The sequence below is a fragment of the Lemur catta genome, chromosome 7 (assembly GCF_020740605.2).
Source record: "Lemur catta isolate mLemCat1 chromosome 7, mLemCat1.pri, whole genome shotgun sequence".
Classification (NCBI taxonomy): domain Eukaryota; kingdom Metazoa; phylum Chordata; class Mammalia; order Primates; family Lemuridae; genus Lemur; species Lemur catta.
Window position 1 is genome coordinate 9227499 of NC_059134.1, and position 27796 is coordinate 9255294.

Here is a 27796-nt window from a genome sequence, read left to right on the forward strand (position 1 = left end):
GGGCTTCCACATAGGAATTTGGGAGAGACACGATTCAGCCCATAACAATTAGAAATATGGTTCTGGAATCTAACAAGACCAGGCTCTGAGATTCACTATTGGTAGCTGTGCCAGGGAGAGGGCACTCGGCTTGTCTGAGCCCGTTTCCTCGTCTGGGAAGCGGTGACTGTGTTCCCTCCCTCCCATGTGGTTAGGAAAAGCACAAGCAGTTGCTGAGGTGAAGCCCTCAGCAGAGCTCAGCACAGAGCAGGCACTCAATTAATTACAGCCACTGTCATCGCCACTTTATCCCCTGACTCCCAGGTAGCCTTTCTTGCCTTCCTGCTGGTCCCTGACACAGAGCCCTGCCTGCCCTGGACTCCCACGTTCAAACCCTGGTCTCCCTCCTGGCTCCCTTGGAGGCCCCTTTTCCCCGTGGCCTGGCTCAGCCCCTATTCCCCAGGCTTTGTTGGCACTGCTGGCAGTTCCACACCACCGCCCAATTAGCACCTATGAATTAAAATCCTAGGTGTTAATTTGTCTGCTAACTTTTCCTGCACATGTGCCAACCTTCCCCATCAGATGTGAGGCCCTGGAGATCAAAGTCCACATTACGCTTGTCAGTCTCTCTCCCAGGGCCTGTCACAGCATCTCAGAGTCTCAGACGTAGTGGGCCTTCCTCAACCTCAAGGGCTTGTGAACATGAAATACTCATATATGGCCAACATTCACTGCCTGGCTAGGTGTGTGCATGTGCGTGTGTTTGTGTGCGTGGAGAGTTCTAGCATTGAATAAACCCCAGGGAAAGGGAAACAGCACACTCAAGCTGTCGGTTGCTTGTCTCTTGAGGGATGAGGAGGCAGTCCAGGGTGGGTTCAACAGTGCTGGCAATGTTTTGCTTGGTGTTGTAAACTAGGTGGCAGCTACACAATTATTTGTTAAATGTTGCAGAATGATACTGCATTAACTGATAGATATCTGCTGTTCACAGATGAGCTAATTAGCATGCACAAGTAATGTATGAGGAATTCTCCTGACACGAGAGAAAATACTCAAAATATTTGTTGCAAAAGAGATTTAGTTAGGATTTCAGAGTATAACTCATCAAACTCTTTTAATTAATATTTTATCTGACAGGAAATATTTATGAGGCATTACCAACCTCGTAAATGCAAATGGAATTTCTATAAATAGGAGAAAAAATAATTTCCTGTGTCATAGTCTAAAGAGAAACCTTTAATGGTGAACTCACCTCCTGCTCGATGAGGAAGATAAGAGAGTGATGAAGGGACAGAGGGGGGCTGTGCTCCACAAGTGGCAGCACATAAATCCCCCGCTGGTTTCAAGCTCCCCTTATCCACTTTCCGACAAGGAAAGACACACGTAGCATCTTGCAAAGCTCCCACAATGGTTCTGCAATTGCGTCTCCTGTCCTCAAATGCTGTGGGTGCTCTTTGGGAGACTTGGGCATGGAAAAGTTAAGGCTCCCCTAAGTTGACAACAACCAGTCTGGACTAGAATTCACAAATTTCTCATTTTTCAGGTCTAGGCTAAGAACTGCACACAATTTTTTTGTCTCCTGGTCTAATGTTCCATCACTAAGAGAATATTTGCAAAACAATATTTCCCAGACCACCTTAGGTTTTGCTTTAAAAGTCAGACAGGCTCCTCTCACCGGGTGGAAGGAATAGCACTGTCTGCGCTTTATCCAAAGGCGACTACTGCCCCAGGACAGAGCGCCTCGTCAGGGCTCAGTACATGCGTCTACAGTGCGTGCTATCTGGATCTCATAGCTGCACCGCCAAGACCTCTCCCAAGAACCGGGAAGTTAACCATTGGGAACTTTCTTCTCATAGTGTTGAACCATAAGACCTACCAACATATGATGCATGAGCACCAAGGCAGGCTAAGTCCCCTAAGGGGAGAGAGAGATTTGGTTAGTCAGGACCTATTGCAGCCACATTGAGTAACCAGCCCCTCTACAGAGAGAGGCGAGGGGCACTCAGGAGGCAAAGCCTGGCAAGACCAATCTACACGCTGTCCCTGAGGAGGGTACCTGGGGAGTGGGCTGTGTGCACACTGGTCTCGGTGGCAAGAGGAACCCCCAGGCCATGAGTCTGAGCTTCCATGTCACTGTGCTTAGGAGAGAGGATTGACTCAGGGCACAGTCCCGATGACAAGCATTTTTCTCACTGCGACTTAATAAAGCAGTTTTCTTGTTACAGACATCATTCACTTCATAAATTTTCACTTAGCACCTGTGCTGGGTGCTACGGCTACCCCACGCTTGATCAAGCTGTGTCTGCCCCCGAGAGAGACGACCTCCGAGGGCCTGACAGCAGGGGTGTTGATCCCAGAAGGCTGGGCGGCAGAGGAGCCAGAGGTAGCCACCGGGTGAGAAGGGCCGCCCGCCCTCAGCAGACCGGTCCCCAGGGACACCTCCCCAGACAGCGGCCCTCCCTTTGCAGGGTGATGTCTGCAGCTGCCTTTCCTACATCTCACCAGAACTAACAAATAAATTCGAGTAATCATCGCTCCTCAAGGCAGGTAGGAATCAGAAGGGGAGGACCAGGAGGGCCCAGGCAGCTCTCAGCTCCGCTCCGCCCCGGCGCTGCTCGGGGATGGGTCTTTCCGAGGAGGGCGCACTGCCGGGCCACTGCCGCTCCGCCGCGGGCCACGCGCCGCCGGAGAGAACGTCCTGCGGCGAGCAGAGAGCGGGGACAGCAACCTGTCCTCCAGCCAGCGGATCGGGCCCCCTGACCCTCACCCCGACCGCAGGAGCGAGAGCCGAAAGCCGTCGGAACGCGGACGAGCGCAGGCGGTGGCTCCCGGACTTGGCGAAGGGATTCCCCGCAGCTCCAACCCGGGAGCAGCGCACCGACAGTGTCCCGGCCGCCCCCTCCGTGCGCCGCACGGCCCGAGCGGCTTCTCCAAGGCTCTGAGCCAAGATTTCTGCCCTAATAGTTTCTTTCTTCCTTTCTGTCTCCTCCACCGCACCCAGTAAACACTCGCGCGCACTCGCGGCGCTCACACGGGCACGGGGCGCTCACACGGGCACGCGGCGCTCACACACATGCACGGGGCGCTCACACACATGCACGGGGCGCTCACACACATGCACAGGGAGCTCACGCACACGCACAGGGAGCTTACACATGCGCGCTCACAAATCTCCGTCCCTTGCACCTGCGAGACCGAAGCACCCCAGTACCAGCAGCCAGGGTGTAACAGGGAGATGACGCGAGCCTGGGGAGACGGAGGGCAGTGGGCAGCGGGAAGGGGGTGGAGGGCTGCCTGTCCGCCCGGTCTCTCTCCGCCCTTCTCCTCCTCCTCCGGATTCCCGGGGAACTGGCGGCTTTCCCATCACACGGAGCCCCCGCCCACCCCGGCCAGCGCCTACCGCCTCTGCCTGTGCCCCCTTCAGTCGCCTTATTACCCAGAGATTCATCTGTACAGGGGGCAGACGGAGGACAGCCCTGGGAGGGAGGAGAGGGAGGAGGGGGGAGTAAGGGCGGGAGGGAGAGAAGCGCGCGCGCTCCAGCCAGCCTCCGCTGCTTTCGCTAGAGAAGAGAGGGACCGAAGGGGCCGCAGAGTGCAGGGACAGGATGGCTTAGGCACCGCTGCCCACAGGACCCCACGGCAGAGGAGGCTCGAGACTACAGCTAGTCGCAGGGTGATGGTGGGGGCTGGAGAGTCCTCTCAGAAGCCCTGAACCACCCCCTGCTCGGTCTCTAAGGGACATCCCAGAAGTTAGCATCACTGGGACTTGAAAGCTCTGCTCTCAACAAGTAAGTTGTCTTCTTGTCCTCCTCCATTTCTCCCCAGCTCACGGTTCTGGAAGGCGGGACGCCGGATCCACACTCGGGTGTCCATTACCGCCAGCAACAGGCTTTCACGGGAACTTGCCGGGGTGAGAGCCCGGGGCTTAAGGAAAGGCTTAGGGCGGGTCCGAATTCAGCTGGGAAACAGCTCTCTGGGCCCGGGAGGCCAGACTGTGGGAGCGCTGGGATCGCCTCCCTTTCTGGCAGAGAGCAGGGATGCCTGGGGGGTGCCCAAATCCCCGCGGTGGCCAGCATGGGGGAGGTGGGGAGGACATTGTTGCCCTCCCTAGCAACCCCACCTCCAAATGGGGGCAGAGAGGGCCAGGTGGCCACAGCCACTCCCTCAGCCTTCGATCCTCAGCTCAGGCTTGCTTTCTCTTTTGAGCGTGGCCAAATTGGAGTCATGGCCTTGTTATTTCTGGCCTCCTCACTGCCCGGGTCACTCTCTGCATACTTCCCCATCTCTTTTTAAATATCTTCCAAACTGCTTTGAGACACCAGGGGTCAAGGTTCCCAGGCCAGGGCTAGGAATAGGGAAGGGTGGCACTGTCACTATTCCCTTTCTCCTCAAACCCATGTATCTCCTGGAGAGGTGCCGGGCCCCTGGTTCTGTCTGGGCCGTCCCCGCTCCAGGTGCTGTGGAGGGCCTCAGGTCAGTGCTGGCCCCAAAGTCCAAGGGCCGACCCCAAACATGGGGGGTGGGCAAGGCCAGCCCAGCACCTTCTCTGAGAGCCCTTCAAACCAGAAGGCCGATAGGACCATGCATGCTTGTCAAGTACTTACACTCTTTAAATCCTTTTATTTATTTACTTATTTTGGAGACAGTCTTGCTCTGTTGCCTGGGCTAGAGTGCCCTGGCATCAGCTTATCTCACAACAACCCCAAACTCCTGGGCTCAAGCAATCCTCCTGCCTCAGCCTCCCGAGTAGCTGGGACTACAGGCATGCACCACCATGCCCGGCTAATTTTTTCTATATATTTTTAGTTGTCCAGATAATTTCTTTCTATTTTTTAGTAGGGACGGGGTCTCGCTCTTGCTCAGGCTGGTCTTGAACTCCTGACCTTAAGCAATCCTCCGGCCTTGGCCTCCCAGAGTGCTAGGATTACAGGCGTGAGCCACCACGCCCAGCCTCTTTAAATCCTTTCAGTGAAGCAGAGATTACCAGCCTCACTCTACAGGTGAGAAATGGCATCCCAGAGAGGCTGTGTAACTTGCCTTAGGTACACAGCTTACACAGTGGGATTCTCACCTGGGTCTGACTCCAAGCTACTTGTTACCGGCTTTCTGGTTCACAAAACACTTTTCCATGTGAGAAAGAGGCTAATGTTTATGGAACTGAGGTGCTGAAGCTGGGCGCATTTACATGAGTTGATCCTGACACCAGTCCTGTGGGACAGAGCTGTTTCTCCTCTTTTATAGAAGAGACTAAAGCTAACAAAATTCCCAGTGCTCTGCAGCAGGGCTGTTATCTTTGAAACCCTTGTCCTCTGGCTTCAAGCCCAGGGTCTTTCCACCATCAGAAGCTAACCCTGAAAGGTATTCCGGCCTTCCCAAATCATGCCCTTCCCTCAAACCCAGGAGCACATCCCATCAGCTAGCTGAATGGGGCCCTCAGCAGTCCTAGACTCTGCGGGTTAAATGAGCAGCAGAGTACATGGGGGTTACAGAGAAGAGACGGAGCTGGAGCTGAGTCAGGGCGGGAGAGGAGATGGGGCACGCTGCTCACTCTGCCCAGGGCTGTCCCCAGAGCTCCGCTGCCTTCTCTGGGAGGAAGTTAGGTCTCCGTGGGACTCCTCACTGTGGGTTCCCTGGAGTCTGCTGGCACATTCTGCATGTGCAAAGTGCTTCCCTGTGTGGGTCCAGCGGAAACATGAGTGTGGCGCTGTCACACACTCCCTGGTGCAGGCTGCATCGCAAGATTCCTTGGGGCTCTCTGCGAGCTCCCGGCTGGGTTTCTTGTCCAGGAATTTGGGAGGCTCTTAAGGCCGCTCTAGTCATCTGTGAGGAAGCTGACCCCACCGGAGGGAGGAAGCAACTGGAGTGCCAGTTCCTCAGCTCCCACGTGCTCTTAACGTGATGTGATTCTTGGGCCGTTCTGTGGGCAAAGCCATGAACAGGTGTGCTGTGCATTCAAGTGCTTAAAAACTGCATCTACTTTTGGTTTTTGTTCTGAAATTCATTCAACAGCTGTTCATTTGTTGTCATGTGCCAGAAATAATTAATTCTTGAAACCCTTGGAAAGTGTTGGGGAGTGTTACGCTTTCCATGTAGGAGAATGTTGGCAGAAGCCTGCGTTTTCTGAGCCAATACTGACCATTTAGGCAGGGGGTGGAAGGAAGGTTGAGAGAGAGCAGAGGGTCCAGGAATCGTTAGGTAGCTCAAGGGAGCCGTTGTCGGGACAGTTGTCGCTGTGTGTGGGCCACAGCATCGTGAGTTGCAGGGTTTCCACGAGAGGATCCCTCTGCAGATGCCCATTAGGTCAGCGCCAGCCGTGGGGGAATTTTTCTGTTTTCCTAAAGACAAGATAAAGAGAACAGGAGCTCAAACACAAAGGATTACAGTAAGCATTTGAATAAAAATACCTGAATGCATTTCTCAGAAAGACCTGTGGAGCAGCTCTCTCTGAAACAATGAAAACGAGCAGACAGCTCCCCCTTCCTGACCCTGCGGAGTGAGGAGGCCTGGCCGGCCCTGCCCCGGCAGCAGCAGCTAATCTAGTTCCTCCTACCTTGACATTCTGATAAGGAGCTATTCTAGTCAGCAGGGCCCGGGTGGCAGTAACCCTTGCCAAGAGCCCTGTTGAGTTAAATGTTAGAGCCAAACATTTAACAAGTGACCCTGGAGATCCTGGCTGGTGCTTAATGTTAGGTTCCATTAACGCTCCAGACCAGAGCAGGCAAGGGGGCAAAGGTCAGGGTAATCTGACCAGTTGGCAGGTGGCAACAGCACTTCCTGGTGACCAGGGATCAACCCATACGGTGACCAGAGAGCCGGGGGATGAGAAACGGTGGGGGTGAGGAGATACGGGGTGGGGAGACAGGCTCGCCATCACCGTTCTCACCCCCGGGACTCGGTGGTTTGTGACTGCAAGTGCTGCTCACCCCCGCACCTTCTCTCACGTTGCCGGCTCCCAGCCTGACAGTCAGGTGGCCCCAGTGCCATCATCCCTCAGTATTTCTTGCAGCTCAGAAAGGAAAAGGGGGCAGAGGAGGAGTGAGAGCCAGGAGGACCTCAGGTGCTGCGTGGGGCTGACCTATGTCTCGCCCTCGGAGTCTGCCCTCTCCGCCCCACCAGCAGGACTGCACCTGAGCACTAGGTGGTGAGAGCCGGGGGGGATGCCTCTGCTCCTGGGAGGGACCCTCGCAGACAAAGGCCACCAGGACAGCCAGCCAACCTGGACCATATAGCGCCGCAGCCCCACAGGGCTTCAGGGCATGAAGGCCTCCCCAGCCCAAGTCCGGGTTCCTCGGTTGCTTTGCAAAGTGCCCTTCCTTCATCCGATGAAATCAAAAAGTCACTCGTATTTCTTCAAAGATCTGTAGGGAGCTCCTACCTCCGGCCAGACCTTGTGCAGGCCCCTGAGATGGAAGACTGGCTCGCTCCCACGCCACGCCAGCCTGCCCTTGGAGCTCTCTCAGACCACTGCCTGGGGAAGGCAGAGCTGCAGAAGTCTCAGCATCAGTGAGCGCCCTGGGGACATGCACAGGGCCACAGAGGCAAAGGAAGGCTGCCAGGCAGAAGCAGGGAAGGCTTCCTACGGGGGCTGGAGAGACAGATTTGCTGGTGATGGTGGAAGAGGCCCAGGGAGTGGGCTGGGGACGAGGGAGCACAGGCCTGACACAGCACGTGGGGATGCCTGCCCCCTCCGTCCCCCTCATCCTTTTCTTTATCTCTTGGAATCTCTCCTGACCCCTCTTGCATTCACACTCGGTTCTCAGTTACACTTTATTTCCTTTCTCTCTCTCTCTCTCTTTCTTGGTTTGGTTCTCCGCCCCCCACCCACCCCACCCCCGTGTTTGTCTTTTTCTCGTTCTCTTGATCATAAATGCCCTTTACCTTTTCCTAAGTTCAATCCTTTTTTCTACTACAGTCATTCTCTTATTTTTTCATTTTAAGATAACAGTAGATTCACATGGAGTTTAAGTAATAACGCAGGAAGATCTACCGTACTCTTTACCCAGTTTCTCTTGGTGGTGCTGCTGCAAAGCTGCAGTGCACTATCGCAATGGGTGAATGACATTTCCATACCACGAGTCCCTCTTGCGTGGCCCTTTTATAGTCACACCTGCTTCCCTACCCTCCTGCCCGCTCCTTAACCCCTGGCAACCACTGTTCTGTTCTCCATTTCTATGATTTTTGTCATCTCAAGAATGTTACATAATTAGGATCATATGGTATGTAACCTTTTGGGATTGGCTTTTTTCATTCAACATAATTTTCTGGAAAATCATCTGTGTGTGTGTGTGTGTGTGTGCATGTTGTTGTGTTTTGCTTTCTGTTTTTTATTGCTGGGTAGTATTCCATAGTGTGAAGGTACCATGGTTTGTTTAACCACTCACTCACTGAGAGACATCTGGGTTGTTTCCAATTTGGGGCTATTATGAATAAAGCAGTTATAATTATTTGGGTACTGGTTTTGTGTGAACATGTTTTCATTTCTCTGGGATAAATGCCCAGAAGTGTAATTATTGGGTCATATGGTACTTGTATGTTTAGTTTTTTTTTAAACTGTTAAACTGTTTTTCATAGTGACTGTAGCATTTTACATTCCCACCAACAATGTACAAGCGATCCAGTTTCTCCACATCTTTGCCAACATTTAGTGTTGTCACTATTTTTTATTTTAGTCATTCTGATAGGGGTGCAGTGATGTCTCTTGGGGGTTTTGTTTTGCCTTTGCTATTTGCTAATGATGGAGACTGTCATTTTGTGCACTTACTTAACCTCCACAGGTCCTCATTAGCAAAATGACTCTTCATGTCTTTTGCCCATTTTCTCGTTGGATTGGCTGCTATTGTTTCTGTTGAGTTTTGAGAGTTTTCAGATATATTCTAGATACTAATCCTTTGTCAGATACATAGTTTGGAAGTGTCTTCTCCTACTCTGTAATTTGCATTTTCATCTTCTTAACAAGGTCTTTTTCAGAGAAAATGTTTTTAATTTTGATGAAATTTAATTGATCGGTTTTTATGGCTTGTGCTTTTGGTATCAGATCTAAGAACTCTTCGCCTGCCCAGATCTTGAAGAGTTTCTCATAAGTTGCTTCCTAAAAGTTTTACCACTTTATCTTTTATATTTAAGTCCATGATCCATTTTGAGTTACTTTTTGTGTAAGGTCAAGGTTCATTTTTTTGCCTGTGGACGTCCCATTGCTCCAGCACCGTTAGTTGAAAGGCTGTCTGTCCTCTGCCGAATCCTTTGCAGCCTTGTCAAGAATGAGCAGGGTGCATTTGTGAAGGTCTATCCTCGGTTCTCTGTGCTGTTCCAATGATCTGTGTGTCTGTCCGGCCAGTACCACGTGGTCCTATCACTGTGGCTGTGTGACAAGTCTCGAACCTGGGCAGATTGATTCCTTCCACTTTATTCTTTTTCAAATTTGTTTTATTTGTTCTGGTTCCTTTGCCTTTCCGTGTAAATTTCACAATAATCTTATCTACATCTACAAAAAAGTCCTGTGGGATTTTGATGGGAATCGCATTGAACCTGTATATCCATTTGGGAAGAATTGACATTTTTGCTATACTGAGTCTTCCAATCCATGAACACAGTATGTTTTCCCGTGTATTTAGGTGTCCTTTGATCACTTTCTTTGGCATTTTGTAGTTGTTAGCAGTTCTTTTTACTCTGCCATGAACTAACTGCGTGACCTTGGGCACATCGCTTAGTTTCTCAGACCTTCAGATCACGTTCTGTAAAATGAGTCTAATAACACCTGCCTTGAAATGCCACAGAAAGTGTCAAGTAGGACAGCACACGAGCGGTGCCCCACAGCAAGGGTTCAAGGTGCAGTCCCTTAGCTGAGTCGCCCAGCTTTCCTGGCCCCCGCCAGCTCTCATTCTGACACCCACAGCCACTTTCTCTTCTCTTCGCTCTGTCTCTCCTTTTCATTCTTTGCTTTTCATCCTTCTTTCATTCTTAGCCCTCGCTCTAATGTTCCCACCCGCTTCACTTTGTTTTTCTCTTACTGTCATTGGCTTTTCCTACTTCATTCATTCTCCTGGGACATTTGTCTCCTTCCTTTTCGTTGGATCATTTGGGCATTCCCTTTTCCTTGCTTTCCTTAACTGCAGTGTGACTCTAGGGCCACTCAAACTAGGTTCTAATCCAGGTCCACAACTTACTAGAAGAGGGCAGTTTACTCACCCTTTGTGCCTCAGTTTTCTCATCTATGAATGGGTTAAATAGTACCTACCTCGTGTCTTTTCTGAAATGGTTAAGCAAGTTAATACATGGAAGCATTTAGAATAAAATCAGGCATATTGTATACCCCAATAGGTTTCAGCTGTAATTATTGGGATTTTACCTGTTTCTCTAGTTCTTTCTCACCATTTACCTTGTCTCACCATCACTTCTTTGTTACTTGTATATAAATATGTTCTTGTTCACGGTCTCTTGCTGTCCTGCTGTTGTCTTCTGTGTATTTCTGCAATCTCATGTTCTCTAATCAGCACTGATACCTTGACACCAGCCCAGGAAATCTGTCCCTTAGGCTGTAGAGAGGAAACAAGTGGTTTTTCATTTTGATTTAATTATTAATCCCCTTTATTATTTAATGCAGAATGCACACAGTGTGGGGTTACAATGAGGAAAATGCCCTGTGACTATGCTGCTCACTCTCAGAGGGACGGCAGGCTTCAGAAAAGCAAAGTACTAGACAGACAGAAACAAATGTGGGGAAAATGTACAATGAGTTAATTTGATTTCCGTGCCCTTTTATTCATGATTTTTCATACGTCTTCTGCAGAGGGCCGGGATGCACAAGTAAGCCGTGACTCGGTATTAAGGTGGGTGGGTTTGAGGAGCTGTGAGGGGCCCGTGGCAGCTGGCCAGGGAGGGCAGCGAAACAGTCCGTCTGGGGCAGATGCTGGGAGCCCCGCGCAAGCTCGCCGGCCTGCGCAGAGGCACTGCTCAAGGATCGGGTTCGGCCACAGTGCTGCGTCCCTTGAGAGGTGCTCACCTGTGATTAAGCCTTCCGCTCTTTTTTTTTTTTTTTTGAGACAGAGTCTCGCTCTGTTGCCCGGGCTAGAGTGAGTGCCATGGTGTCAGTCTAGCTCACAGCAACCTCAAACTCCTGGGCTTAAGCGATCCTCCTGCCTCAGCCTCCCGAGTGGCTGGGACTACAGGCATGCGCCACCATGCCCGGCTAATTTTTTCTATATATATTTTTAGTTGGCCAGATCATTTCTTTCTATTTTTAGTAGAGACGGGGGTCTCACTCTTGCTCAGGCTGGTCTCGAACTCCTGACCTCGAGCGATCCACCCACCTCGGCCTCCCAGAGTGCTAGGATTACAGGCGTGAGCCACCGCACCCGGCCTGATTAAGCCTTTCGAATCTGTGTTCCATACCTCCAATTAGGCCTAACTTCTGCCCTTTTAAAAATTGCTGAATATATTTAGACCCACTTAGATATACTGAAAGGGATCTTTTAAATATCATCAAAATGGGCTTTTTGTCTCTGTATTTTCTCCAAAGAATTGAACTCCTCCAGCAAAATGCCAGATCTGTCTGCTCTCATTTTAGACAAGAACTCTGTCTTCCTTTAGAAACTCTTAAGTGAAATACCACTTAATCCTCTCTCTGCCTTTTTATGTTGATTGTGAACTCTCAGTATTTTTGTTTCTTTAATGACAAAGTCACCACGGGATTAGTCCATAGCACTTCTAAAAGGGTACACAGTTTCTCTCCGGATATCAGAAAATAATGCACAGGGTTTTATGACCTCCTGAGACTCGGGGTGGGGAGTCCTCCAAGGATGCAATCTAAATGAGCTGCCAAGTATCTCCCACTTGTCTGGGCTGCTTGAGCCTCTGAAGGCCCCAAACCCATCTTCTAGTGCCCTTATTGGCTCCAGCTGGCCCCTTTCCCTGTGCAGCCAGAAGTCAGGGCCACCTTGCAGGCCTGTTGTGAACTATTTCAGTGTTTGCATTTCATGCAGCTCCACAGTCAGTGTTTCCATGTCTACAATGCCAGCATCCCGGCAGTAGTCAGCCAGCATCGTGGGCCCTCAGGCAAGCCCCAGCTGTCCCACTGCCAAACAGGGCGAATACGACAGGATCTCAGGAGCCGAGCCTAGAGTTCTGAAAGAGCCTGAAACAGATGCGAATTGCTGTTATTATTCCATAATAATAATTCCATATACGAATAATACTGGTATTGCTTCAGACCTTATGCCTGCTCTTAAGCAGTTCAGGTTAGGAGGCCAAATACATTACATTAGGATTTGGTAGGATAGAATTTTCCTGATAAACATTAACATCGTGATTCCTGTGCATGCTTCCATTTCTCATCTAGGAAAGAGGAGAGGCCTCTGTAGGTGGGGACCCATGCAGTCAATGTAACTCAGAGCCTAGGGTATGGCCAGGAGAGCGGGGATTGTGATTCAGAGCCAGGCTGGCTGGACTCTAGTGGCCGTGAAGCAGCAGAGTGAGGGATGTGGGCCCTGGAGTCAGGCCAGTGTCAGTTCAAAGCTGGGCTCTGCTGCTTATGCACCATCTGGCCTTGGGTGAGTTCCCTCCCGGCTCTGAATCTCAGTCTACTTATCTGTGTAATGGACGCACCATACTTACTCCACAGTGCTGTTGAGGTGATCTAGTGAGTTAACCTATGCAGGGCACCTAGTTCAGAGGAGCACGCGTGAGTGTACACACACACACACACACACACACACACACACACACACACACACACACGGATTTCACCTCCAGAGCTATTCTGCAGAGAAAAGCAAGAAGCCAGTACAACCTGCTGCAGGAGATACGTTGAGCAGATGTTTAACACAAAAGCAAACAGAGTGCAAAGGGCATGAAGAATGCAGCACAGACGGGAAAGATGCTTCCTGAGGAGCTTGCTCTGCTCAGGTGTCTCTGAGCCCGTCTGAGGGACAGCAGAGTGACTCTGGGAGCAGCCTCAGTCCTGCATCCTCTCTCTGTTCCCTGACTTTGTTCTCAAGAATAATCTCACCTGTGCTGAGGGCTCCCTTTGAGGGACAGGGACAGCCCAGGATGGAGGCCCAGGGCGCCCTGAGCAGGGACACCTGAGTCCGTGGCAGCTCCCCAGGGACGGGTCAGCGTCAGCAGGGCCCCGCCCACCTGAGGAGCCCCTCCTCCTGGCCAGCAGCTCCCTTCCGCACAGCCCTTAACTGCTCAGCGATCAGAGAACAGGACATCTTGTGCAGGGACAGCTCCACGGTGATGAAGTGTCCTGTCTGACACAGGCTGCTCCTAGATCCACAGTGTCTGCATTCCGCTCGAAGCCCCTCACCCTGCTCCTGGCACTCGGCCCCTCACACGGCCACAGGAGGCCCAGCCACTCCGGCTATGGTGGGTCTCAGGAGAACCCCTTTCTCGGGCATTCTGCTCGGAGCAGAGCCAAAAGGACTGTGTGTTCCCTGAGCCCTTGTGAGCCCAGGGCAGTGAGAAGCAGCCTGGGCTTAACAGTCAGCACGTGTGGCCTGATTCCACTCACCTAGCACAGCTCCACAGCCCTGTGTCCCACGGCCCCCTGATCGGGGGTGGCCAGCGTCCACTGCATCTGAGCCAGAAACCAGCCTGGGAGGTCTCCTGACCCACCCTCCTGTCGGGACAGCCCTCCGCAGGAAGGATTTATAGCGCTTGTGGCGAGAACTCTCTTCTCATTGAGAACCATTTTACTGTTAGTGAAAGGAAGGACTGTCACAATTCCCTGAGGTGCTGTTCTCTGCGGCAGGTGGGCAAGGGGTGCCAGTCAGGGGGGAGAAGGCGGTGAGGCGGAAGATGCCCACTGGCGCTGTGGGCGAGGACCCCAAGAACCAAGCTGGCGGGAACCGAGGGAACACCCTCTTTCCATCGCATGTCTCCTGGATCAAGCCCTCATCTTCCCCCTGGACTTCCTGCCTTTTTGTCCTGAAAGTCGGCAGGCTGTTAATGGGGGACCTGCCTGTGCACCCAGGAAAGCTTTGCGGAGCACGGATTGGCTCTACCACAGCTCTCAATGCTGCGCTCAGCTTAACTCAAAGCACAGGGGAGGAGGAAGCCTCTCTCTGACTCAGTAGCCCAGAGATATAAATTGGCAGCTGACACACTGAATCTGACTCACAGATGTATTTTCTTTGGCTAGAAAAGAATGATGTTTCCAAAATCATTGAATTAGTTGTCAACATGGAAAAAAAGAAATTTCATGTTCAAAAATTTTAATTTCTGGCTTTTCTGGAAAAAGAAAGTGGAGGATGTTGCAGTGCCAGCTCCACGTTCTGGCACGGCAGTAATTAGCTAAAGCCGAGTAGTGGTGGCTCAGCTCACCGCAGTCCTCACCACTCCCTATTGTGTCCCCAAAACCCACAGCAAGTTTTAGTTGCATTTGCCATGTTTGTGTAATTGCTTTTCCTAGAATAAAGAAATTGAATATTTTAAATCTGCTTCTCTATCAAAAACGTGAAAATGAAAGGTCTGAGAGGACATGACATTTGAATAAAAACAGGAGAAAGTGTACTGTGCGTGTATGACCAACAAGCACGTACAGTGTGTGTGTGTCTGTGCTGAAAGAACCCAGTCCAGCAGCTGCACTCACGGGCCTCACATAGCCTCCTGCATAGGTGGCAGAGTTCAGTACCCACCTGGGGTTCTGGTTCCTGTGGCCTGCACACCCCACCCAGCTGAGGAAGTCGGGAGTGAGCAGGAACTACCCTCACTGCTGATGGATGCAGACCCACCTTTGATAAAGGCAGATCCAAGCATGAGGTGTTAAGAGTGAAATTGGTGGCTGCCAGTTAGCAGTCTTTTTTGTAGGGGAGCCATCGTCCAAATAGAGACACTTCTGAGAGTGACCAGGGCATTCCTGGTGATCATGCCAGAACAATAGGTGTCACCTGGGACATGTGGACACCTCATCTCCTTGGAGCAATTCGGGACCTTTGGGGGCAAGTATCGTTGCAGTTGGAAAAAGTGGAGGAGCAGCTGTCAAGTGTACTTGAGGCACTCTAGAGGGAGCCGAGGGTGAGGGAGAGAGCCCCAGCGGGAGGACACAGCAGCCGGGCAGCAGGCAGTAAATCATGGCCTGCTTTCCTGGCACAGACCAGGTGTGTGCAAATCGGGCCGCATCTCGGGCCAGGTTTCTCAAGGCCTGAGCCCTGCAGAGGCTCGGAAAAGCCTGGTTGAACCCTGAGGGCTGAGGAGGGGTAACCTCAGAGGCAGAGGTGGCTGCACTTAGAGCCTGTGGAGTCAGACAAACCCTGGCCCTGCTGCCTAGCAACCGTGCGGCCTTAAGCAAGCTATTAAATCGCTTGGCTTTTGTGATCTGTGCAATGAGGCTACTAAGACGGACTTAATAGACCTGTTTGCGTAGTGAATGATACGGTACCTTACAAACAGTACGCAGACAACGAATGATGAGCTATTATTGCCACTCGCCCCTGTTCCCGTGTTGGGAAGGCTCTGCTGCCTCACTCCACTCGCTGGGCACCTTCCTCACCCCGCCAAGCCGAATGAAGAACTGTGCCTTGGTCTCCCCATCACTCTCTGCTGCCCTGACTTGTTCACTGTGTGCTCCCACCACACGGTGAGCTCCCTGTGGGCGAGAATGGACCCGTGGCCCTCAGTCGATTAGAGCCACTGGGGCCGGGCTTTCTGGGGTGGCACCTGGGCACCAGCATGCTGTCCAGCTCCCAGCTGATGCCTATGTGCGACCAGGGTGGAGAAGTCCCGCTGGCCTAGTGTGGACTGAGGACCAGCTGCACCAACACCACTGGATCCCCCTAGGGAAAAACACAGACTCTGGGAACCCCAGACCTAGTGAATTGGAACCTGCATTTTAACCAATCGCTGTGAATGGAAAGCACGGGCAAGCCAGGGAAGTGTGCATCTGTTCTTCTATGCCCAGGGCCCAGCATAATGCAAACACCCAGTGGGGGTTCACTAATTGACTAATTGACTCACTGAATGAATGAATGAATGAATGAAGCCATGTGTCAGTGTCCACTGGGACTCCACCCCTCCTACCTGCTGAGCTCTGACCCAGGCTAACTTGGGTTCAAGAAGTAAAGCCATAAAACACCCAGGAATTCAAGAATATACTCCGACCTAAACTGATAGAACAAATAGCTGCAAAATGATGAGGTTTTTAAATGAAATACCTGATCGGTTTTTAATGATTTATGACTACCGGGTCTGCGCCATTAAACCTCAGAGTACAACTAAAAATGAGTGTTTTGTTGTAAGGTTGGTAATTTTGAAAAACCGGGCAACGAGGATTAGCCCCCTGGGAGGAGGCACAGGCTCTGGGTGGCCCGGGTGTTGGCCAACCCCTCCTCAGAGACGGGCCACCTGCGCCCCATCGCCCTATGCCCTTGCCCCACCCCCACCCCGCAGCCGCTGAGCAGTGGCTGTTGGGAGCCTAGAGGCTGGAACAGAGAGGGAACCGTCCCACCGTACCCAGATCCAGTGTGGACAACGTCCCGGGACAGCGTGCAGGGAGTTGGGGGGTCACGTAAGGCCCCTGCGACACCCTATGTGGGGCTCCCCAGTCCCAGCTGCCGGCCCTCCCCCCCCCCCCCGCCCGCCTGCCGGCGGTTGCGAGGACGGGCGCGGGCGGGGTGGGGACCGGGAAGCCGGAAGCAGGAGCAGGGATGACACCGCAGGCGAGGCGCGAGGGAAACGCCCTGGACCTGAGCACAGACCAGTCTCGGCCTAGGTGTGGAGGGGCCAAAAGGGCAAGTTCTTAGTCCTTCAGGCGCAGCTTCTTGGGGAAGGGGCGAGGAGTTCCCGTGGCGCCACCAAGGCCTCTCAAAGTGGCCTTCGGGCTTCCAGTGCCACCGCCCCTCTGGAGAGCGGGGTTTGCATCTCAGCTCTGCCGCGCCAGCTGTGCGACTCTGGGCAAGCTGTCTGCGCTGGCACCTGGTTCCTCCAGTTGCAAAGTGGAGGTAATCCTTCCTTGAAGGTGTGGGAGCGGCACGGGCACGTGGTAGGCGCTGGCGCTTTCAGCTCTCCTTCCTTGTCCTTGAGTTGTGTGAAGCGCTCCTGTCCATCATCTCTTCCAGCCAGACCCCAGGGGAAATAATGAGGACCGCCTGGGAGAGCTCCTGTGAGCCAGGCGCTGTGCGTGCGCCTTTCGTTTAATCTCCAGAGAGGCGCTTTGGTTAGTACAACCATCATCCTCATTTAGCAGATAAAGTAACAGAGGCTCAAAGAAGTAACTTTCCCAAAGTCCCTCAGCTCAAGGCAGAGAATAGGCACCTGGGCAATGTGACGCCGGCGTCAGCCTCCCTCTCTGCACTGTGTTTGCTATTTCTGCTGTAGCACATGGCTACAGAGGTAATTTCTTGAAACCACACCTATTTATCAGCTCCCAGTTCTGTGGGTCAGAAGTCCAGGCATTACGTATCAGTGCTCCTGCTCTGTTCTCGCAAGGCCAAACCCGAGGTATCCTTGGGGGTCAGCATCCTCATCTGGAACCCGGGTCCTCTTCCAGACTCCTGGAGTTGTGGCAAAATTCAGCTCTTCTTAGTTGCAGGACTGAAGTCCTCGCTTCCTTGCTGGCTGTTAGCTGGGGGCTGCTCTCAGCTCCCAGCAGTCGCCCACATTCCCGGCCACGTGGCCCCTCCATCTTTAAAGCCCACAAAGAATCTTCCTCTCATCTAATTCCTCTCAGGCGTTGGCTCTCCTGCTTCAGGAAAAGCCCGTGCCTTCCAAGGGCTTATGTGATTAAGTCAGGCTCACCACAGACTACGCACCTTTCTTAAAGTCAACCGTGCCGTGCAATGTAAGCTAATATTGGGAGCAAGGACCCCATCTCCAGCTCCCGGGGATTAGACATGTGGTGTATGCTGGAGGACAGGGAGCGTGAGGGTGTCTGAGAGTTCCGCCTGCTCTATCCCCAGCGTACACTCTGTTCACCATGCCCTGCCAACCTTGAAAGTCCTTCAGGGCATGGGGACAGCCAGGTCATGAACTAGTTTAGAGCAGTTTCATATTTTAGCAAGTACGGTCATATAGATTCACACAGAATAGCATCAGACACCTCGATATGAGACACGAGTGTGTTCCCCTCCAGTCCTCTTCCACCAACCTTGTCCCGTGTCCCAAATCTCAGCATGTAGATTTTGACCCACATGTATAAGCAAGAAGGAGGAAGTCCATAAAGATGTTCGCAATTCCCATTTTCACAGAGAGGGAAACTGAGTCTGACGTAAGACTCCCAGCTCAGTGCTCCCTCCAGGAAGCCCTGCTGACCCCCAAGCGTAGCTCCTGTCAAGCTGCCGCTGCTGCCACAGCTCCTGACATTCTCGACCACCCACAACACAGAGTTTCCTCACTGTGGGTGGGTGTTTCTGAAATTCTTAATACAGAGGTCCATTTCAATGGATGTCAGATTTGCTAATGATCATCTGAAATATAACTTCCTTTGATTTTGCCTCTTTTGAATCTTTCTCCACTTGTATTTTCATATCAAAGGGATTAAACCATTTTGCTAGACTTGAAGCTCTATCTTTTCCAAAGGCTTTCATCCCGTCTCAGCACAGCTTCCCAGCCACAGACAGGACAGGCTTGAAGAGGAAGAGCAGTCACAGGCTGGCTGAGGTTTAATAGGATTCGCTCTGGTCGGTGCCTCTCCCTGCGTCTCACAGAGGGTAGCTAGAATACTCGGTTCACCTGGGCCAGGCCACAGCCTTCCTCCCTGCCCCTCTCTCCAGACGGTCCTGCACAAACCCTAGGTTCAAAGAGGCAAAGCTAGAATATAAGCTACAGGAGGGCTGGCTCTGCATTCATCTTCTTCACTGCTTTATGTCCAGCTCCTAGCACAAGGGCCTGGCTATAGTAGTTCCTCAATTAATGCTTGCTGAATGGATGCATAAGTAATGGAATGGATCTTGAAAACCTGATTGAAGAAGCTCATCTCCGTTGTTCCTGGAAATCCTTTTGACTTGATGGGCATACAGCCCTGGAGGCCAGGGTTTCTAGGACAGGCATTTCACTTATCCTTAGAAGAAATCCGGACAGTAGAGACTCTGTGCCCAGTCAGCTCAATGCTGCCCTGCACATCACCCACTGGGGCTTTAGGGCCACACTTAGATGCTCTGTGCCTCTCTTTCTTCACCTTTAAAATGGGGTTAATGGGACGTTGCATCACATTTCAATTCAAGGAGAGTTTATAAATACACATGTACATTTATAGTTAGATTAATGATTGTATCATATATACTTTCCTTGAATCCCTCCAATGGCACCCAGGGGCTAGAGGGGCAGAAAATATTATGTGAGATTTATAACAGAGTAAATGGAGCCAAAGAAAATTAAGATTTGCTTTGGACTGCAGAGCAAATATGTTGGACACCGAGGCAGAATGGAACTCATACCCTGGGCTGAACGAGGAATAACTTCTGCAGGTGACTCCAGCATAGGTGGAGAATGTATCCTAATGTCAAGTCAGAAGTAGACCACCTTGTCCTGTCTGCCAGACACAAACAGTTTTCATATCTGGGCTGAAGTGTCCTAGAAAACATGTTCCTGTTTCTAGCACAGCACAAGGCCTTTGCCTACAAGAACGTACGCGAGTAGGTTTAAAAATAAAGAAGGAAACAGTGCAGAAAATCAGCAGAAAGCTGTTTCCCCCAAAGAGCTGAGGGCAGGAGGATGTGCATTCCCATGTGCCCTGCCCGATGACTCACTCTTCCAGGCACTGTGCCTGCCCTGTCCCACATGAGTGGCTCCAGGGGTCTGCGACAGCTCTCCTACTGGACCCCTGCCTGGGTTCCGATAGCTGGGTCCCCAGAGCACACGGGGCCTCGGATCAGCACCATTTCTCACTGTCTCTGGGCATCTGCAGTCGGGTTTTCCATACAGTCTCCTGCTGAGGGGCAGAGCAAACCCTGCCAAGGATCTGCAAAAACCCCAAGCATTTCCCTCTGTTTCATATATCTTGGTAACTGCCACAGGAGGGGCAGGGAGCAGGTGGCCTGTGTGGAATGGGAAATGGCCAATGGATGTCTGAGACAAATGGCCCTTCAGATGGTCCTTCACTGAGATACTTTAAAAGTCACCTTGAAATTGCTACAGTTACCCAGGCAGTGAAGGAAAAAGTCTACCAGGATCATCCGACTTTCCAGGACGGGTGAGACTGGCCTTGGTCAGCCAGTGGGCAGTTGGCTCAGTGGTTCATAGAACCTTCACCAGGTTGTTCTATCAGGAGCACAGTTTCCTGGTGTTCCATCTGGCCAAACCTGTGGCTGGAATCACTCCAAAAGTGGCAGCAAGGGGGCTCCTACAAGGGACTGGCCCAAACTGTCCTGAGATGGGGCCAGTCGAGAGTCCAAAGAAGGAAGCAGTAAACATCGGGTGGCCAGTTCAAAGCACTCGTTGGGGGAACTTGCACGCAGAGCGCTGCCGCAGGGCTCACGCAGACCGCAAGAAGAGAGGCCCAGGTACGTCTGCAAAGCGGAGGCCACGCCATTTATTTGGCCTAAGGCTGCGGTATCGATCTTTCAGGGCTGCAGGCAGCAACCTAACAGGTTCATCAGTTGCCTGGGAATGTTCACAGCCCCAGCTTGGGACGGGGAAAGCCTGCAGCTGGGTGACAGAGTGGCCTAGGCACTTCCCAGTCAGGACAGAGAGAGAAAGGGAGAGGGACAGGAGGGCCTGGGAAGAAAAGCACTTGGAAATCAGAGAACGCTTACTGACCATGACAGAAAAGGGCTGAGTGATAGCATCCCCAAGGTGACCTGTCCCAGGATCGGGAGCTCATAGACTTTCTGGAGGCAGCAGTTCCTCAGGCTGAGCAGGAGCCGTAGACATCATTATCTGCCGGCCTGTAAGGCAAGTGCTGTGGAGCTGCCCTCAGACTGGAGCCAGATGAACCTAGATCCAAAACCTACCTGGGAACACGCTACTTCAGCTACACTTTCCCATCTGAGAAATGGAGGGGTAATGACAGTATTTGTCCAATAGCTTTGTTGTGAGGATTAAATGAGCTAATGGATATAAATTTCTTTCCACCATGCCTGGCTCATGAATGCTCATGAATGCTCATGAATTTAGGATGTTTTCATTAATTGAACAGATTCTCATGGTCTTTCTTAATTTCACCAGTCTTAAAGCATTTAAATGGTTTTGAGCAGAATATCAAAAGAGCATCAGTTCAGGTATTGCAGGTGTCTGGGTGTCTCTCTGAAATGTGGCATGTACTCCAAAAACATTTTACAGCCTTTTTGAAAACCTCAGGGCATTAACTTCCTGCCCATCTCAATTTCTTAGAGGACAGAGAATAACTGACCCAAATTTTTTAATGGTGGGTCTACATAGCAATTTATCACTTTAGTAAGTGCTCAGACAGCCACAGACTCCCCACTCAGATGGCAGGAGTGACCACTTGGTGACTCAGACACACGCTGCCTTCTTTCTGTCTGCTGCTAAAAGGTCTCAGATAAAATGAGAGGAGACAGCAGGTAGAAGGGAAAGAGCACAGGCTTTGGGCTGGATGAGCAGGAATCCAAATATCAGTTTTGTCACTTATTTGGTGGCCTGGGTGTTACCTAACCTCTTTGGGACTCTGTTTTATTATTTATTCATCCATTTATTCGGTAAGTACTTTTTGAGTATATAGAATGTTCCAGGCTATGTTCTAGGTACTTGAAATGTATTGGGAAACAAAACAGACACAAAATTTTGCCCTTGTGGAGCTGACATTCGATGGCAGGAGAGAGATTAGTAGAAATAATCTGACCCATAAGCAGACAACACCATGCTTATATAACAGGGGTTCCCATGGCTAGCGCCAGGGGGTTGTTGTAATGGGCCATAATCCAACTATAATGCATGGAACATAGTAGGCATTTAATAAATTGTTGCTATTATTATTTTCATAATTACTCCCAGATTTCTCAAATCCTTTAAACACTTAATGTATAGGTTGCACCTAGGTACTTTCCATTTATTCATTCAACAAAAACTGTTGTGCATCTATTGTGTGGTAGAATCTGTATGAGGCAACAGGGATACAAAAAGAACAGGGTCCCTTGAGAATGCCACAGTCTGACCCACCGTGTACCAGCGGAGAGGCCTGTGAGCACCCAGGGCAAGATGACCTTCGGTCCTGTGTTTCCGTGAGCCGGAACAGTCCACTTCACTGATGTTGTCTTTTTTAATTCAGAGTGCCCCGGCCATGGCTGGCGATTCTAGGAATGCTATGAACCAGGACATGGAGATTGGAGTCACTCCATGGGACCCCAAGAAGATTCCCAAACAGGCCCGCGATTACGTCCCCGTTGCCACAGACCGCACCCGCCTGCTGGCCGAAGGCAAGAAGCCCCGCCAGCGCTACATGGAGAAGAGTGGCAAGTGCAACGTGCACCACGGCAATGTCCAGGAAACCTATCGGTACCTGAGCGATCTTTTCACCACCTTGGTGGACCTCAAGTGGCGCTTCAACCTGCTTGTCTTCACCATGGTCTACACCACCACTTGGCTGTTCTTTGGCTTCATTTGGTGGCTCATTGCTTACATCCGGGGGGATCTGGACCACGTCGGCGACCAAGAGTGGATTCCTTGTGTTGAAAACCTCAGTGGCTTTGTGTCTGCTTTCCTGTTCTCCATTGAGACCGAAACGACCATTGGGTACGGCTTCCGGGTCATCACAGAGAAGTGTCCAGAGGGCATCATACTCCTCCTGGTCCAGGCCATCCTGGGCTCCATCGTCAACGCCTTCATGGTGGGCTGCATGTTCGTCAAGATCAGCCAGCCAAAGAAGAGAGCAGAGACCCTCATGTTTTCCAACAACGCGGTCATCTCCATGCGGGACGAGAAGCTGTGCTTCATGTTCAGGGTGGGCGACCTGCGTAACTCCCACATCGTGGAGGCCTCCATCCGCGCCAAGCTCATCAAGTCCCGGCAGACAAAAGAAGGGGAGTTCATCCCCCTGAACCAGACGGACATCAACGTGGGCTTTGACACGGGTGACGACCGTCTCTTCCTGGTGTCTCCACTCATCATCTCCCACGAGATCAACGAGAAGAGCCCTTTCTGGGAGATGTCCCGGGCTCAGCTGGAGCAGGAGGAGTTTGAAGTCGTGGTCATCCTAGAAGGCATGGTGGAAGCAACAGGTAAGATGCTCTTGTCCTCCTCACCACAGTGTCTCCTTGCCATGCTGTGACTCCAGAGGACGTGAGTCCGTGCCTGAGAATCTGAGACGGGACTGTCACACGTCACTCTCTGAATCGTGACCTAGGACGTACTGGCACTCAGGGTGTGCTGATGACAGTAGCTAACACTGATTGAGCCTTCCCGACTTTCAGCAGGGCCCAACCTCTAAACATAAATCATCTCACTGAACGCTGTCCCACCGGCACGGGTAAAGAAACAGAGCACAGACAGGTTAAATCGTTTGCCCAAGAGCAAGCGCTACCAAGTCACAGGGCCAGGATAGAAACCCAGGTGGGGGCAGGTGTGCTCTGCTCAGGAAGCAGATGAACCAGTGCTGCCCGGCTGGTGGCCCACGCCTGTAGTCCCAGCTACTCGGGAGGCTGCGGCAGGAGGATCACTTGAGCCCAGGAGTTTGAGGTTGCTGTGAGCTAGGCTGACGCAACGGCACTCTAGCCCAGGCAACAGAGTGAGACTCTCTCAAAAAAAAGAAAAAAAGAAACCAAGGCAGGGACCCCAGAGCTGGCCCCATTCCCAGTGGGCCAAACTGCCCCCTCCTGGAACAAGCGTTCTAGCCAAATAGAAGTTGCTGATCAAATGACTTCGGGAAACCCAGAGCGAAACAAAGGTGAACTGGTTTCCTTACAGAAGGACTTCACGGTATCTTTGCCTACTGTGACTCTCCTCACAGGGAGAGGACAGGAGGCAGCATTTCCCGAACTCCTGGGGGCTTGCACAATCCTTTCCTTGGAGACACACCCATGCCCCAGGCCTGGGGGAGGGGGCCTTCTGGGGGGTCTGGAGCAGCCTGCCCCTCAGCTATACTGCACTGCAAAACAGGATGCATTCATGCTGAGCCACCAGCGCCACGTGTGCGCAGGGGAACGCCCTCCCTGCGGCCAACAGGGCAGCTCTCCTCAGCTACTGACTCCCATGGGTGGCTGGTAGCCAAGACCCTCCTTCCTCCCTCAGCCACCAGCCACACAGGTCTCTGTGAGGAGGCTCCAGGGAGCCCAAGGCCTGAGGGAGTCCAGGCTCTGGCTGGGGATCCCAGTCCTCACCCGATGCCCACTTGGGGCCGGGAGGAGCCCCCAGCAGAACCCCAGACCCTGCTCCTTCCTTCCCGCCTGCCTCTCGTCTTCCTTTCTCTTTTTCTCGCCAGGTGGACTGGGCAGCACGTCAGGCCCTAAGGACGACCTATAGCAAACTCACCCATGCTCAGAACGATACGTATATGTTTTTCTAATTCTTGCAAACAACAGTGTGGGGCTGGCTCAGTCTTGTTTTATAGCTGTGGAAGCTGAACCCCAGCGGGCTCGTGCAGACAGCAAGTGGTTCATACTCAGGTCTTCCACTTACAAATCTAGAGCTCTTCTCCCACACCACACTGGTCCCCTAACAATTAGGGGCCGTCACAAAGATGGCCGAGTGCACCTTCCTCGCCTGTGGGAAGCCGGTTGCAAGGCAGGGACTCAGAACACCCACAGCCTTCCCATTCCGGAGCCAGTGGGACTGGGCAGGGGTACTAATAGGCTCTGGGGACTAGTGCTGGAGGGGGCTGCTTGGCCATATGCTGGGGGCTGGAGCCCGGCCAGGCAGCATATGGTGGCAACCAGGGGAGCTCCTGAGGCCAAGGACAGTCAGGATGCAGGAAGCTCCCCCTTGCAGAGCTGGGGGCTTGCAGGTCACCCTGTCCTTGGCACTGAGGTCAGAATCAGAACGCGGAATGAGTCTCGGGGGAAGAGCTCCACTCTGAAGTCACAAAGGAGAAGTCAGGTCAGAGATGTGGGGACAAGTAAGGAGGCCATGTCTGACCACTGCCCGTGGCCACCCTCACTGCCACCAACTGTGCAGCAGGGAGAGTGCCCGTGGCCCACGGCAGAGGGAGCAGTGCTGATGTCCACTGCCTCCTCCCTTCTGAGTCCCTCAAAGTCAGCGGCCACAGTTGACTCATCCTGTTTGGCCTCCTCCCCTCCCATGACCTGGGCTATGCGTGCTCTGTCCATGGGGGCCCAGAGAGATAACGGCATGGGACCCTCCCCCCCCACCGCCCACACCCGTTCTACTTGAATGGCTCTTTGGAGCTTGCAGAGCCCAGCGCCGCTATGGATTCAGGCCGAGGCTTGAGCCACACAGCTCTGCACATCCTACCTGGGTGAGTTTGGGCAGAGTGCTGAACTTGTCAGCAAAATGAGGAGACTCAGCCTCCTGGGGCTGTTGGGAGGATTCCAGATCAAATGGAGCAGCCTACGCACAGCGCCGTGACTGACACCTAGAGAATGCTTTCCAATCCCCGATCAGGGCCCACTTTGGGCATCTGCACCTCTACTGAGGCTGGGGGTGGGCAGCAAGGCTGAGGATTGAATGCAGAGGCCCAGCCCAGCCGGGCATCCCTGAGAGCAGAGCGGAGTGCAGGTGACAAGCCCGCCGTGTGCAGGGGGCACTGGGACACCAAGGGCGGGAAGCAGCCTTTGACAAGGGGCTGGTCTGTATGAGACCCTCCCAGAGAACGCTTCTCCCCAGCTCCCAAAGAGCACAGCTAGTACCTTCCTTGGCTAGAAGACTAAATACCAGAAAGCCACTTCCCTGTTACTCTAAGCACAGAGGCTTCTCATCCATAAACAAAGCTGCGCTGCCTCTCTGGAGAGATAGCAACACCTAAAAATAACACAGGCATGCCAGAGGCTAAGTAGACAGGGACTGCAGGCATCGGAGCATCCTCAGATCAAGGAGCCAAGTTGTGTGTGTGTGTGTGTGTGTGTGTGTGTGTGTGTGTGTGTGTGTGTGTGTGTGTGTATGGGCACATGTATCAGTGTGGAATCTTCTGTCATGTGCATCTACCTGAAACAATCTCCATATGTTCCAAATGCCTGTTAGCTTTTCTGTATTCATTCACTCTGAATTCATCTTCGCTCAAGCCCCTTTCCTACCTCTTCTCTCATCTCAATCTTCTAGACCTGAATGTTGTTTTCAGGAATCACGTCCCTGCCTCCAACTATTCCAAAAATTATTTGCTCCAGTCTCTAGGAACCTACTCCAGAATCTTGCATGTTGATTTCTAATTTTCTGCCTCCACCAAACCTTGAGCTCCTCCAGGGCAAGGACCATGTCTTAGTTAGCTTTACACCTCCATTGAGCTTAGCACAAAGTAGATGTTCAGCAAATACTTGATGAATGACAGGATGTATGAATGATAGGATGGATGGATAATTGGACTGATGGATGGTTGGATGGATGGGTGGGTGATTGGATAGACGGATAGATGGATGGAAGGATGAAGATTGGACAGATAGATGAATGACAGAATGGATGGTTGATTGGACAGATGGTTGGATGACAGGATGGATGGATGATAGGATGGATGGATGGATGGATGGATGGATGATTGGACAGATGAATGGATGATAGCATGGATGGATGGATGATTGGACAGATGGATGGATGATTGGACAGATGGATGAATGATAGGATGGATGGATGGATGATGGGATGGATGGATGGATGATAGGATGGATGGATGGATGATGGGATGGATGGATGGATGAATGATTGGGTGGATGGATACATGGATGGATGGATAAATGGATGGATGAATGCATCTTACTGCATGTGGTTTCTGTTTCCCCAGGCATGACTTGCCAAGCACGGAGCTCCTACATGGATACAGAGGTGCTCTGGGGCCACCGATTCACACCAGTCCTCACCTTGGAAAAGGGTTTCTATGAGGTGGACTACAACACCTTCCATGACACGTATGAGACCAACACGCCCAGCTGCTGTGCCAAGGAGCTGGCAGAAATGAAGCGGGAAGGCCAGCTCCTCCAGTACCTCCCCACCACCCCCCTACTGGGGGGCTGTGCTGAGCCAGAGCCAGATGCAGAAGCTGAGCAGGAGGAAGCGGATGAGCCCAGGGGGCTCAGTGGGTCCAGGGATACCAGGGGCTCAGTGTGAGAGCCACACTCTCCTCACAACCTCCCCTCACTGGCTTGTGGGAGCACAGACACTGCAGGTGGTGGGAGTGGGGGTGGGAGCAGATAGCTGAGTGTGCTGTTTAGGGGCTGGTTGGGGTGAGGAACAATATATCCATCCCTCCCAGCTCCTAGCTCAGGACCTCCCTGAAGCAGGTGGCATCCTGCCTGGACCCCCCATGACATGCTGTCTCTATCAGCAATGGCCAAGGGGGTCAGGTCAGGATGAGTTTCCCCGCAGTGAATGCCACAGGCTGGTGTCTGTCCTGTCTCTGCCAATTGGACTGGGTCATTTCCCTTCTTGGGTCTCATAGACCCCTCCAGGGGCTGACATCTAGAGAGGGCTGTCATCCCCTTCCTCTTTCCCACCACCCCAGGGCCTGTCGTGGATTCAGACAGGAGCAATTCTGCCTGAGGGAAGCTCAGCCCTCTGCTCCAGGGTGGGCTCACAGAGCCCCCTTGGGTTAAGGTCTATCAAGTCAGGAGGCAATTCCTTTTAAACCAGACTCCAATGACCAACTATTGGGTGCTACGGAGTGTACAGCCCTGATGGTCTCTGCTATTATCTGCGAAGTGTGTTTCCCTCTGCTGTGTTCTGCATGTCCAATGTAGCCTATTGGATAATTGATCTCTTTAGAATGACTCTCAGAAGGTGGCCTGGGGCCACAGAGCCGCCTGAGTGGCATCAGCACTTCCTGGCCCACCCC

General features: G+C 52.1%; 1 protein-coding gene across 1 annotated transcript; it reads left to right on the forward strand.

The window, feature by feature from the left end:
- The first annotated feature begins 3529 nt into the window (after positions 1 to 3529).
- On the forward strand, positions 3530 to 27324 carry KCNJ5 (potassium inwardly rectifying channel subfamily J member 5). Its single transcript, XM_045555412.1, has 3 exons — positions 3530 to 3767; positions 22138 to 23084; positions 26750 to 27324. The coding sequence occupies exons 2-3, from the start codon at positions 22148 to 22150 to the stop codon at positions 27070 to 27072; spliced, it is 1260 nt and encodes a 419-aa protein (XP_045411368.1). The 5' UTR covers positions 3530 to 3767; positions 22138 to 22147; the 3' UTR covers positions 27073 to 27324.
- Positions 27325 to 27796: the final 472 nt, after the last annotated feature.

Coding starts and splice junctions, on each gene's coding strand:
- KCNJ5 (XM_045555412.1), top strand. CDS start 22,148: ATGGCTGGCGATTCTAGGAATGCTATGAACCAGGACATGGAGATTGGA. Junction 23,085..26,749: donor AGGCATGGTGGAAGCAACAG/GTAAGATGCTCT, acceptor CTGTTTCCCCAG/GCATGACTTGCCAAGCACGG.